At 37.8% G+C, this 14836-nt stretch overlaps 1 protein-coding gene across 1 annotated transcript; it reads left to right on the top strand.

The window, feature by feature from the left end:
* The first annotated feature begins 74 nt into the window (after window positions 1-74).
* On the top strand, window positions 75-8728 carry LOC120307759 (BRCA2 and CDKN1A interacting protein). Its single transcript, XM_039342910.1, has 7 exons — window positions 75-246; window positions 1686-1760; window positions 2492-2572; window positions 4372-4467; window positions 6123-6310; window positions 6753-6924; window positions 7512-8728. The coding sequence occupies exons 1-7, from the start codon at window positions 103-105 to the stop codon at window positions 7680-7682; spliced, it is 927 nt and encodes a 308-aa protein (XP_039198844.1). The 5' UTR covers window positions 75-102; the 3' UTR covers window positions 7683-8728.
* The last annotated feature ends 6108 nt before the right edge of the window (window positions 8729-14836 follow it).

Genomic DNA, 14836 nt, shown 5'->3' on the forward strand with positions numbered 1-14836 from the left:
CTAGCTCTCTCGCCTTTGCTTTCGCTTCCCCCACCCCCGCCTCTGTCCACGTTTCCGGCCAGCGCATGCGCATGCGCATAGCGGAATTTAAAAAAAAAGCATATGGCCACTGGGGCGAAGCGCAGGAAGGCGGACGGGCCTTCAAAGTCTCGGCTGGAGGAGGAGGAGGAGGAAAGCAGTGCCGGCCAGTCATCTGATTCGGACCTGGAGAGTGATAGCGAGGAAGATGAGGAAGAAATTAACGAGGTGAGTTGAGCCCCCCCAGCCCGGCGGCTTCTTTTCCAACCTCTGCCTGCAAGCGGACAAGAGTTTTAGAGCTTCTTGACTATGGTAGAGCTGCTTCGGATTTGTCTGCAGCCTCGAGTCGGGAGGGGGGTGCGGTTGGGGACGGGGGCTCCAAAAACGCCGCTTGGTTGCTGGCTTTGGCTTCATTCCCCTGAGAAGATGCAGCCGTTTCCTTTTTAACAGTGTAATTTCGCCTGGAAATCCCCTTTATTTCCCACTTGTTTCCCATTCACTCCGAATTAGTGAATTCGAGAGAACTCCTTGGTGTCTTAGTGGACGATCACTTAAATAATATGAGCCGGCAGTGTGCGGCAGCAACCAAAAAAGCTAATACAATCCTGGGTTGTATAAACAGAGGCACAGAATCAAAATCAGTGAAGTATTAGTACAGCTTTATAAAATCTTAGTAAGACCACATCTGGAATACTGTATCCAGTTTTAGTCACCACATTACAAAAAAGATGTTGAGACTTTGGAAAAAGTGCAAAGAAGAGCAACTAAGATGATTAAAGGCCTGGAGACAAAAACATATGAAGAACAGTTGCAGGATTTGGGTTTGGCTAGTCTAGAGAAAAGAAGGACTAGGATTGGTTGACATGATAGCAGTATTCCAGTATTTGAGGGGCTGCCGCAGAGAGGAGGGGGTCAACTTCTTTTCCAAAGCACCAGAAGGCAGGACAAGAAACAACGGATTGAAACTAATCAAGGAGAGAAGAAGTAAGGAGAAACATCCTAACAATGGGGACAATTAACCACTGGAACAGCTTGCCTTCAGAAGTTGTGGGTGGTTCATCACTGGAGATTTTTAAGAAGAGACAACAGTCATTTGTCTGAAATGATATAGGGTCTCCTGCTTGAGCGGGGAAGGGAGGGAGGGTTTGTACTAGAAGACCTCCAAGGTCCCTTCCAGTTCTATTCTGATTGATTGATTTCTTAATTCCTGTTTCCACTCTCCCACGTTTCCTGTTCTTCTGGGTTTCAATCTTCAACCCATATGAATGATAGCAACCAAAATAGGAGGCCTGGGAACATAGACAAAGTGCATTTCCTTGCCACCAAAACCTGGAAGAGCCTTTCTCCATTTTGATTCCTTATAAATGTTTTGGACTACACCTCCCATCAGCCAGTAAGGTAGATTGTCAGAAGCATGGAGCAGCTTGTGTGGGATTGGGCATTGCAGTTGCTCTCATGGTGGTTGCATTTAAAGTCAATCTAAAAGAGATTTACACTGGTTTTATCTTCAGTTGAGACAAAGAATTTTGGAATTAATATCATAGGCATAAAATAGCAGGTGCTAATATGGGGAACCTTATATTTCTGGCAAATCTTTATTTGGCTAGATTGTAAAAATTGATAAAGCTGTATGGATACTAATGTGCATTATTTCTCTTTTTTCATAGGAAGTAAACATTGAATTTGAAGCGCATACAATAACTGATGATGATAAAAATGGAATAAAAAAGTTACTACAACAGGTATGTATGCTTTTGTTGTGACCCTGGATTTTAATTTTTGTCTTTTAAAATAATGATTCTTGACTAAATAATGATTCTTTAACTATTCCTAAATCATTGTAGACAAGTGAGTTGTGTTTGTCACATTCTGAGAACATAGGAGTCCTGGTAGCACAGTAGTTAGAATGCAGTACTGCAGGCTAACTCTGCCCACAGTCAGGAGTTCAATCCTGACAGGGCTCAAAGTTAACTCAGCCTTCCATCCTTCCAAGATCGATAAAAAGAGGGCCCAGATTGTTTGGGTCAATATGCTGACATTGTAAACTGCTCCGAGATTGGTGTAAAGCACTATGGGGTGGTATGTAAGTCTAGGTGCTGTTGCTAATTTTAACCACACAACAATGCTGTTCTGTTATTTCTAGCAGTTTATTGGGAGGGAAAGGAATATAAAGTTTACAATTTTGAATTTCAGTTTGATTTAAAAGTACATAGCTGTGGAACACATTAATTTACCAAAGTGATTTGGAATATTAAATCTCAGTGAGTAAAATGAGTGCAGAATGTTAGATATTATAAAATTAAATCATAAGCATATTATGTAGAAAGTTATATGATCATTTGAATATCGGCTTAATTCTTGGAAATGAATGTTATAACTCTCTACCTACCCAGTGTTAAATGTGACTTTACCTGTCAAATCTGATTTCACATACAGATTACATTATATTAAATAAAAGTCTCTTTTCTCACAGCTATTTCTAAAGGCTTCTATTAATACAGGTGATCTGACTGATATATTGATACAACAAAATCACATTGGAAGTGTTATCAAGGTATAGTGTCTTCTCATATTTTCTTAATTTACATACTGTTGGGGTTAGAATAAGATTTTTAGTCTTGCCCTCACATTGTTGTGACTCTGATATCATGCATTATCTGTGAGTAATTTTATTCAGACAATCATATATTGCTGAAGGTTCATCTTCACAATGCTCATGTTTCTAGATCCATTTAACTTCATAGCTTCTCTTCTTATATGCTATTTCTACAATATAATCATAACTTGAATTTTCTATGGAATTACTGGAATATTAAGACAGTTCCAACAAGACAGTTCCAACAATTTCCCTCTACTTCTAGACCACAGGTCTTCAAACATGGCAACTTTTAAGACTTGTAGACTTCAATTCCTGGGATTCCTCATGGCTGGCTGAGGAATTCTGGGAGTTGAAGTCCACAAGTCTTAAAGTTGCCATGTTTGAAGACCCATGTTCTAGACACATTTTAGGCTGAGCAGTATCAATTTGCATAGGCTGCCAGTTAATTGCTAGAACCATAGAGCAAATAGGTTACAATTTTGATGTAATTGTGTAATTCACTGTTACTGCTGAAAAAGATGAAGCTGCCCATAATTGATACAGCATTTCAGGGACTAGATAGAATTGTTCAAGTTCACCTTTTATGTAATTCATTATGTAATTCAGCAAATTGAGGAAAGTGCCATTTCCTACAATATTGTAGTTCTAGATATTGATCAGTATATAAGCAAGTACAAAGTTGCTTGAAAAACTTAGATTGTACAAAAAGGTTTGTGGGATTTGAGCTGATAACAATTGGTCAGAAAGCATATCTTTAAATCTGGATAGCTATCATTACAATTGCAAATAGCTACCATTAAAGAAAGACAGTTTCAAGGGAATTGAAAATAAAACTGCCAATTCAGTACAATCATAAAATATATAGCCAGAGTTGGAATACTATGCAATGTGTAGTTTTGGTCATCATCATAAACATGAGAGTGTATTGTGGAATTGAGATGTAGAAAAATCACAATGGCATCTACATGATTAAGGATCGATTCCAGAAGGTTATATTTGCAGATAATGCTCTTATGGAAATGATACAACCCAAGTCCATGTGCTTGTGTCTCTACTGCACTTAATAGGCATGCTTCTGAATAATCTTGTTTATTTAATAACGTATGTGCTCCACTGCTCCCAAAGCTCCAAGCATTTTACAACATAAATACATTTGCTTATTCTTTTTGCTCCAATTGTATAGTTAGTCACAGGTTCCCAGGCATTCACCAATATGGTTAACATTCTAAAGTTTTAATTTGGGATAAGTTGCCTTAAAGATTAACTTTATCAAAATGATTCTTCTTAAATATTAAGATAAATTTTGTTGTATGTGCTATAAGATTAATGAAAGTGGCAAGTGCAAAAGAGAAGAACTTCATAGTGGTGGTTCCATAAATATGCAACTCTGAATTGATTTATCCTTGGGTCCTATAATGCAGATAGTTAAGCTGGGGTTGAAAACTAAATACTTTAATGCTGCCTTTTCCAATGAAACATTCTCCTTTTTTTCTACTGAATATAACGTTTACAGTATTAGTCCTTTTATGTTACATTACTCTGAAAAATTAGCTTGTATATTTTAACTTAAATAGAGCTGGCCTTTTCAAGCTTGGCTATTTTTTAATTTGTTGGATTATAAATTCTATTGTCCATGCTGACAGGAAATTCTGGGAGTTGAAGCATGCCCAGTTAGGACGGCTATATTGGGGGAAAATCTTAAAATGTTGAACAGAACAACCAATAGCTATATTTGTTTGTTTTCTGTTTCATAGCAAACCAAAGTTACAGATGAAAGTGATGATGATGAAGATGATGATGAGGAGGAGGTTTTTGGCTTTATAAGCCTCTTAAATTTAACAGAAAGGAAGGTCAGTGATCATAAGCACATCAATTAATACATCAATATTAACTTAATTTGACAGTGAAATATTGGAATGCTTGACAGTTATTATACAGCTGGTCCTTGTTTAGCAACAACAATTGGGACAAGTCAAGATGTAACAAGAAAGTCCAGTTGCTTCGTGAAAAAGCATCTTCGGGTACAATTGGGGCCTGCTAAGCAAAGTGGTCACTAAATGAAAAATCATGTGACTTGGACTTTGCTTTTTAACTGGAAAGAGATAAACCACTCAATTTCACACCTTCAGGTTGTGTTTGCCTCCTAACTGCTCCCCCTTCCTTTGGAAAGCTTGAGTGCCTGCTTACTGCCTTGTAAACATTGAAAGATGCAGTCTCATTTCATTCCGCTCTCTTGAAATTCCTTTCCCTAATATCTCCTGAGGACGGGGGCAAAGAGACAAGCAGTTTCGGTACCTAGTCTCTTCTTTACCTGATCACCACTACCACCACCACCACCACCAATGCAATCACATTGCTGGCAAAATCATATTGTTCTCACTGTGTAGAAGAGCAAACATCTTACTCTCATGTAATCCCTTTCTGTCCACTCTGAGCTTTGCAGGGGGAGGAGCTATGGGTCAGGCACAGGTGAAGGCTTACTGACTAATGGACATCATGTGACTGAGGAATGCTGCAAAGTCTTTAAAAGGTCATAAGTTGAGCATTACATGATTTTTTTTCAATACCATCATAACTTTGGTGGCTGAACAAGTGGTTGGTAAGCAAGGATTACTTGCAACTACACCCAAAATTTATGAAGATGCAGATTCAGAAAAATGAAATACAAGTCATTAGATTGCCTTTACTTATCAAGCATAACACACCAGCCATCTTCATGTCTCCTTGTAACTGCTTGCATTATGTCTGTAGTCTGCTTTTTGGGGTACCTAGTGCTCTAGAAGATAAGAAAAAGCATGACATTATGCAAGTTGTCTATTGCTGTAATAATATTAGCCCTTGAGATTTGAAATAGTTACTCTCATTTGTAGTAGCAGAAGATCTTAACAAGCAATTGGTTAGTAATGCGAAATTGTTATGTATTTCACTGGAATTCAAAAATAATGAGGTTACTTTTATTTCAGGCATATTTTTGTTTAAGGTAGAAGTTAGGCATTTGTTACTTTTCTTGAATTAATCTAGGCTGGAAGCATTTCATATTTTTATTAGGACTTTGATTCATATAGCTGCTTTGCAGCTGTGAACTAGAATAGAAAGAGTCTCTTTGAGAATCCATGAATACATTTCGGGGAGGGGGGGTCTATGAATTAGAGTGGAGAAAAACATTTGATTTTATTTTATATCACATATTTGATAATTTTAATGTTTTGATAACTGAGTATAATTGGTTTCCTTTGTAGTACAATCTATACGTATTTTATTTTAATACATTTTTTCTGTGAAGGGGTTTCTAGGCTTAACCAGACAAAAAGGGGTCAATGATACAAAAAGGTTAAGAATCTCTGTTGGGAGAATTGAATGAATAATTTTAAAAGAAATCCTTTCAAATTATTAAAAGCTGTGATTTTGCTATGTCTAGAAATAATGCCCAGTGGTTTGCTTTTCAAGTTGTCTTATATAAACAATTATTTTGTACCACAAAAAAGATCTGGCCTTTGATTCCTAGGGTACTGAATGTGCTGAGCAAATTAAAGAACTGGTCTTAAGTCAGTGTGAGAAGAACTGTGAACAGGATGTGGTTGAGCAGCTGGATAAGCTTTTAAGTGACACTACTAAGCCTGTGGGCTTTCTACTAAGTGAAAGATTCATTAATGTTCCTCCCCAGATTGCTCTGCCTATGCACCAGCAACTGCAGTAAGTGCTTCTCCCAAATCATTTTTGAACTGTAATTTTTATCCTTGGACGACCTCTGAAACTTTATTTAAATGGAAATATCTAGAATAGGAGGAAAAAAGGGAGAATACATATAAAGAACAGAGCCAAAGAAATGAAGCCCAGCATTTTAATATTGTTATCTAATATGATATTTAATTCAAACGTATTGTGAATAAGATTATTTTACTTAATTATGGAAATATTGTTTGTAAGGGACATAAATATTTAGCAATATATTGCATGCAAATTGAATTATGTGGTTTTCACAGTTGCACAGTAGCTGGAGAATACGTTAAAACAATCATATTTTCTTCTAAATATTAACACGTTGCTGTAGTGGTTACAGTTTGTGGGATGAGGTGGGATATAACACAAATGCTTTGTCCTTGATCTTTAATGTAATTAGCATGTTTACTTCTAGGAAAGAAATAGCGGAAGCTCAGCGTACAAACAAACCTTGTGGCAAATGCTACTTCTACCTTCTCATGAGCAAGACTTACACTAATAAGAAGAATGCTAAAAAAAGAGGAAGTGGTACCTACCAGAAGGCAGAGCTAATGTTTTCAAATGCTGAAGAAGAATTTTTCTATGAGGTGAAACTATTGTTTAGTTCAATTTCCCAAATGTATTTTGATTCACATATTTACTTATTACGCTTATACACTGCCCGACTCCCAGCAACTTCAGGCAGTGTTGCAGTTTTGTGGTTTAAGCTTTTTATTTCTAGTGTGAAATTACTATGGTATGTAGACAATAAATTGTTTGGCATGGACAACTGCCATACTGATAAACCCATGTATGATTTGACTACTTGCCCTTAACTCTTGTGTACTTATTCTGTGGATTACCACTACAGATCTAGCTAGGAAGTATCTGCCTTGAATAGAAGATTTTTGGAACTGGTCTCTAGAGCTGGATTCTCTACTGTCTCAAATCTGAAACAACTGTTTTAACCTTATGCTTGGCTGACAAAGGAATAGTAGTTTATGTTGTTCTCACTGCCATAACTTATACATTGATTTAGGTGGAGGCAGTTCCAACCTTCAAGAATTTCAGTTGTAGCTGGTTTTCATTAAATGTCTTGCTTGGCGTTTAATTTTGTATCCTCTAATTACATACTTTTTTTCTCCTCTTGAGAAATAATCCAAATCAATTTAGTTTTTTTTTCTTTTTCAAATAGCAATCAGTGCTGAAATTCAGTTATTCAGTAGAAGAAGAGAGTGACTCATGTTTGGGAGGCAGATGGTCTTTTGAAGATATACCTATGAAGCCTTTACGAACAGTGATGGTAATCCCTGCTGACAGGATGAGTGCTGTCATGGAGAAGTTCAAAGAATACCTTTCTGTCTAGACCATTTTCAATGCAAACGGTATTGAAGATTGAAGTCATTCTATAAACGTTGACATTTGAGTCATAAATGGACTTTTTTTTAAAAAAAACTACTTTGCATTCTTTTAAGATTTCCTTCATATTGTAAAATGCCATGTATATATCTGCAACACCTTTATATGCTGTGAATTGTCATTTAAATTTGTGTAATCAGAATTTTTAAATGTCAATATTTATTTGATGCATACTTTTCTTACTGATTTTGTGTGCTGAATATATGTCATTTGTTCAATTATGATAATCAGTAATCTCATGTGTCAAGTTGTAAAAACTGGTCTTTCACCATGCCTAATACATAGAAAAGAAACACACAGGTGTTCCTTGTTTAATGACCACTCTTTTACTGAATGTTCAAACTTAGAACTATGCTGAAAGAGTGTTAGTTATAACTGTTCCTTGTACTTAGAGCTGTCACAGTGTTCTACGGTTCCATGATCGTGATTTCCGGCCTTCCCGGCAGCTTTTGTTAAGGGGGAAGTTGGTGGGAAATTGCAGATCACAGACTCGAGGTCCTTGCTTTATGGTGGCAACTGGGACTGCTGGAACTGTTGTCACTAAGCAGCATTGTCATGTGGGTTATTTGACTTGCAGCTGCATCACTTAGTGATGAAATTTCTGCTCTCAGCTTCATTAAGCAAGGATCTATACTAATAGAGTTTGCAGTGTGAAACTTATTAAGTAATGCATTGTTATTCAGTTGCTTCAAATTTTTCATCATACTTTTTGTCTTCATTTCCTTTTTTTGTTCCTTTTGTTTCTGAAATGATTGATAAATGATTAATTTATGCAGAATAGTCTTATTTTCAGTAACAGACAAATTACTGAAATAATATTAATTGAATTCACTTGATTTAGGTGTCACACAACCCAAAGTGACTTTGAGCAGCTCATAGTATGGCAAAGAGAGTAACATGCAATATAATTCAAAAAGCCAAAACAAACATAATATTGAGGTGTCAGTCTACAAATCTGTTAAGCTATAGAATAAACAAAGATGCATATTTTAAGATTTTGTTTTTTATCTTCATCATTATCACTGTTTTAGTTCTCATACCAAAAATCTTCAGAACATTGCTGGATCATGCCAGCATTTTCTGCCACACAATAGTTACCTGAATGTATTTGACACGTTCAACAAAACTGGACTGGATCAGAGATCCCCACCTTTTGGGCACCGGGGACCAGTTCCTTGGAGAAAGGTTTTTCCACAGACTGGAGAGTGCATGGTTTTGTTTGCTGCCTTCATCCCATGGATGGGGCTTTGCTTATTTGTGTGGACTGGTTGCTGGCATGCTGCGGCCCGGTACCGGTCCATGGACCAGGAGTTGGGGACCCCTGGACTGCATAACAAAAGCCTCCTTTCACTATTACTTCCCATTAACAAGGACTTAACAAATTCTCCCTATGATCAAGAATTTATAAAATTGAATCAAGTTAATATCCACTGCTTGTGTGAAAATGATTGTGTCTAGTCTCCTTTCCAAAACATCCAAATTGGCTACCCTTACTACAATTGTTGACAACAAATTCCTTACTGTTAACTATGTCTAAAAAGCTTTGGTTCCAAGAGGAATTGTACAAAAAAGTTTACACTTTTAAGCCTCTCTGCAAAATAAAAGCTTCAACTTTCCTTGAAGCGGTGGTAGCAGACTTTCTTCGGGTGCTGTAATCTGCAGATTAAATATAGCATAGTTCTTGAGGATATTCTGCAAAAGCTATAAATCTTTATTGTAGTATTTTCCAGCTGTAATAATAATAACAACAACATAACACCCCAGGCTTAACAATTGTCGATAAGAAAGACAAAAAAGTCTGGATAGTGGACGTGGCAGTGCCTGGAGACAGAAGAATAGACGAGAAAGAACTTGAGAAGATAACAAAATACAAAGACCTACAAATAGAAATAGAAAGACTGTGGCAAAAGCAAGCAAGGGTAGTACCAATAGTAATAGGCTCCTTGGGTGCAATCCCAAAACAACTGGAGTAGCACTTGAACACCATTGGCATTGACAAATTCGCTATTAGTCAATTGCAAAAGGCGGCCTTGCTAGGAATTGCTTCCATCCTGCGACGATATCTGTAATACCATCAAACATCCAGATCTGCTTATCCCAGGTCCTGGGTAAGGACTTGATAGGTAGACAAAATGCCAAATCCAGTCTGAACATCTGGCTGACTGTGCGATGATCGATATAATAATAATAGTAAAGTTGGAAAAGACCTTGGAGGTCATCTAGTCCAACCCCCTGCTCAGGCAGGAAACCCTATACCATTTCAGACAAATGGCTGTCCAGTCTCTTCTTAAAAACTTCTAGTATTGGAGCATTCACCACTTCTGGAGGCAGGTTGTTCCATTGGTTAATTGTTCTAACTGTCAGGAAGTTTCTCCTTAGTTCTAGGTTGCTTCTCTCCTTGATTAGTTTCCATCTGTTGCTTCTTGTCCTGCCTTCAGGCGCTTTGGAAAATAGCTTGACTCCCTCTTCTTTGTGGCAGCCCCTGAGATATTAGGATACTGCTATCATGTCCCCCCTCGTCCTTCTCTTCATTAAACTAGACATACCCAATTTCAGCAGCCTTTCCTTATATGCTTTAGCCTCCAGTCCCCTAATCATCTTTGTTGCTCTTCCCTGTACTCTTTCTAGAGTCTCAACATCTTTTTTACATCGTGGTGACCAAAACTGGATGCAGTATTCCAAGTGTGGCCTTACCAAGGCATTGTAAAGTGGTATTAATGCCTCACGTGCTCTTGATTCTATCCCTCTGTAAATGCAGCCCAGCACTGTGTTGGCCTTTTTGGCAGCTGCAGCACACTGCTGGCTCATATTTAAGTGATTGTCCACTAGGACTCCGAGGTCCCTCTCACAGTTACTACTATTGAGCAAGGTGCCCCCTATACTATACCTGTGCATTTGGTTTTTCTTGCCTAAATATAGAACCTTACTTTTTTCACCATTGAATTTCATTTTGTTAGATAGTGCGAAGTGTTTAAGTCTGTCCAGATCCTCCTGTATCCTAAGCCTGTCTTCTGGAGTGTTGGCTATTCCTGCCAGCTTGGTGTCATCTGCAAATTTGATGATTTCTCCATCTATCTCCTCGTCAAAATCGTTGATGAAGATGTTGAAGAGCACAGGGCCCAGAACAGCCCTGGGGCACCCCACTACACACTTCACTCCATGTAGATGCGGTTCCATTGAGGACCACATGCTGAGTACGGCCGGTCAGCCAGCTACGGAGCCATCTGGTGGTGATGCTGTCTAACCCACATTTTTCTATCTTATCAAGTAGTAGGTTGTGATCTACTTTATCAAATGTCTTACTGAAGTCCAAGTAAATTATATCCACAGCATTCCTCTGATCCACTAATTTTGTCAATTGGTTAAAGAATGCAATAAGATTTGTCTGGCATGATCTGTTTTTGACAAGTAATTTCTAGGTGTGTGGACTACAAATTCCAGAATTCTATAGTTAGCGTGCCATTGATAAGAATCCTGGGAATTGAAGTCTATACACTGGAAATTGCCAAGGTTGCAAAACAATTGCTTTAGTGTATAGTTTACGGGAACTCAGAGGAACTAACTTTTTTTTCTAATTTCAAAGGATCCAGGAATAACAATATTTTCCTGCTGTGACATAGAATCTATTTCTGAAATGTTTAAGAGAATTACCAGCCTTTATACAAGTGCATATAAAGCCCACTGGAATTATTAGACCAGTGGTGGCAAACTTATGGCACGCGTGCCAGAGGGGGCACTTGGAGCCCTGTCTGTGGGCATGCGCGCCTTGCTCTTTGGCTAAGTTTTTGTAGGAAAAAGCCATTTCTCAAGCCCCTTCCTTAGCCAAAACAAGCCTCCAGAGTGAGAGCACTGTTTTCAGCTTTGAATTATATCAAATCTGACACCAGAAACAGACAAACAGATGACCTGAGTGCTGCATGTGTTGCTCTCAAACTTACAACGTATAAGCCAAGGTTAGACAAATTATCAGCATGCGTAAAACAGCAAAAATAACATTAATTGTTCAAAAGCGTGCCAAATGCAAACTTTTACCTTTCAGTAAAAAGTTGTTGGTATCCTTGAAAGCTGTTATTGTGTTTTTCTTTTAAGACAAAAGATGTTAATGTATGAGTTTTTTTCTAAACTAAAACCTCAGTATTCAGATTAAATTGCCGTGTTGGCACTTTGCAATAAATAAGTGGGTTTTGGGTTGCAGTTTGGGCACAGTCTCTAAAAGGTTCGCCATCACTATACTAGACTTTCATCTCTAGAAAGTACCATGGAGTCTGTTTCTTAAATCTTATAGTTGGATAGGTTCTGTATGTCAAAGTAGGTTTGTCGGTTTACAAATAGTCTGTTAGCTTAATAAAAAAACATGTTCTGGTTTTAAATAACAAAACAGACAAGCTGAGTTGTCAACCCATTTTAACATTTCTAAGAAAGATTTTAATCTTTTATTCCCTGTTTCAGTAAATAAAAAGTACTTAAATCAAAATTCATTATTTATACAGGGAAAAAACCTCAAATCAGCTATACTGAGCTGCAAACAAGCCATTTTATACAAATAGTCATATCAGCTAAATTTATAATGAATATTGATATGACTGTAGTCTGACTTTGCAAGGCTGATTAAATGGTGAATCAGGTTACAGTGCCAGCAATAAGCATTTAAAATAATACTGTCTCTAACACAGCATTTCATTGGGACAACAGTTAAGAAATATGGCTTGGATTCAAATGTCCCCTTCATTGTGGATGTGAATAAATAAATCCCTTGGGGGAAAGAGGTCTTGTTTCCTAAGGATACTACAGCCTGAACAATAGTAAGGTATACATAGTTACTTTTCCCCAAAAAATATTTGATAAAATTCAATAGCTGTGCATGTGAATTGGGTTGCCCAACGTCCCAGAAATAAGCCTAATAATTCATGGTAGATCTTGATCTGAAATTCTTGAGATCCATCTAGCGTGGGGGGTCTATATATTGTGAAGCAGAAATAGTGAAGTAGTTGGACCAATAGTCTGAAGCAGTTTTCTGTATTTCACCTTGACTAAAATGAAGGTTCACAGACATATCAATATCCTGAAAGCCTTGTAATTATGAAGATAAGTTCCACTGGCATTTTAAATGATGATAACGTACTGTAGCTCCTACCCATTTTTCTCAGGCAGAAGATCATTGAGTAATATATTGCTATATCTAGAATATCGCTTTTGATATATACACACAGACACATGCACAAGTGTGCAAAATTAAGAATGCTTCCAGTAGCCATGCCTGCCATCAATAACTGAAATGAAAAGAGTTGAAGCTGAGGGTAATGAAATTCAAAGCAACACAAAGAAACTCCATCATTATGCCTTAGGCAGTATTTCAATTTCCTTGATTAAATCAGAATTTAGAAATTTTTCATTAGAAAAGCTTTGGAGATTTGAAACTCTCCTGAGTAATAGCCAAAGAAAAGTTCTGAACTGAGAGACAGAACACAATCAGCAACTTTGCTTGCACAGGCTACTTAAGTAATATAGAAAAATGAATGAAAAAAATATGGTTCCTCTAACATGTCTGACGATATTGCTAAGATGATTTTTATAGCATTTTCAGCTACAGCACACTACTAAATTCATGGAATATAAATCATCTGGGATCCTCATGAAGTTATAGTATAAATTAGTACAAAGGGCAAGATAGTTGCCAATCTGACAACATTAAGTAATTTCCAGATCCAGTCATGTCATGAGCAGTCCAAAGTGGGAAAAAGCATCTGTATGTACTATAATTAGATGGAATTAATCTGAGTATACTGTATGTCTACCTCAGTATGATTAAGTCCACACCCAGAAAATAAGTCTAAACCTGATGTTTTGGTGTGCACCTAATATAAGACCTACCTCCAAAATAAGCCGTAGTAAAGAGCCTACCCACTCCATCCCATTGTCTGGTTGCTTGTGGCTGCAACAGGGCAGGAGAACGCATGTCCTACCAATGCCGCCGCTACAAGGTGAGGCATGGCAGGTGGGTAGAGCTGCCCCATATGCCCCGCACCCACTTACCTTAGGGCCCCCACAGCCAGGCCACTCCCCACTCGGCAACCACCCCCAGCTGGTTCAATGACCTGGCTGCCCACTCATCCCTTTCACTCCCCTCCCGAGTCGGACTGCCATGTTATGGAGGATGGGTGGGGGAGGCTCGGTCGCCTTACCCAGTTTCCCCCTGTCATTTCAGAGCCAGGGGGGAGTGATGGCAAAAGATCTCCGCAGCTGCTGTGCATCAACCACGTCTGCCACTGGAGGGGCTTTCTTTGGTCTCAGCCGGCACTGCAGATCACCTGATGGTGCCGGTGGCTGCCTCCTCTTTCTCCTGCTGTTTGGGTCCTACATCATTGCACCATGCTGTGTCACATTACCTGCTCCCCATTTGCCACCTGTATTGTGTGGTTTCATACAAATAAGCCCTAATGGGTCTTTTGGTCCCAAAAATATATATATATAAGACCCGGTCTTATTTTCGGGGAAACACAGTATATGGATAATAGTGCAACTCTATACACGTGTTAGGATTAATGAAGCTTATTTTATGAGTATAGTATTGCCATCTAAATATCACAATAAAATCAGACACCCATATATATCACTTAAGCAAAGTGCATATTCCTTATTTACTGTTCCTCTTCATTATATTGTTTTATTGCCACCTTCTATTGATTTTGTATTGTTAGGCCCTTACAGAATTTAGTTTTTCCATTGATGTTCTCTAAGTTCCATGGTGATATATAGAAAAAGTTTTATTTTATTATTGACTGGTCCCTCTTTTATTTAAAAACATTGCTCCCCAAATGCCTGATTTTAAAGCTGGATAAATACGATTGTTAAAATATATATTTTCATCTCTACTGATGACAATGAAACTTCTAGTCAGTTTAATAAAACTGTCTAAAAGGGTGCTATATTTAAGTGTGTTTATTTATCAGAGTAGAATAATGTATTTATTCCTCACAGAAAAAGATTCTTGGATATAAATAGAATGTACAAATCTTTTTTTCTAAAATGCCACATGCATTGGGATGCTGGCAAAGAGCAGGGCTTTTTTTTTTCTCATAGAACGCCCAGAACAGAATTCTG

The sequence above is a fragment of the Crotalus tigris genome, unplaced genomic scaffold (genome assembly GCF_016545835.1).
Source record: "Crotalus tigris isolate CLP2741 ecotype Arizona unplaced genomic scaffold, ASM1654583v1 scf7180000017536.10889498, whole genome shotgun sequence".
NCBI lineage: Eukaryota > Metazoa > Chordata > Lepidosauria > Squamata > Viperidae > Crotalus > Crotalus tigris.

Excerpts from the sequence above, each read along its gene's own strand:
- LOC120307759 (XM_039342910.1), top strand. The coding sequence starts at position 103 with ATGGCCACTGGGGCGAAGCGCAGGAAGGCGGACGGGCCTTCAAAGTCT. Across the intron at positions 4,468-6,122 it reads TAAATTTAACAGAAAGGAAG|GGTACTGAATGTGCTGAGCA; the intron begins GTCAGTGATCAT and ends TTTGATTCCTAG. Across the intron at positions 6,925-7,511 it reads AAGAAGAATTTTTCTATGAG|CAATCAGTGCTGAAATTCAG; the intron begins GTGAAACTATTG and ends TTTTTCAAATAG.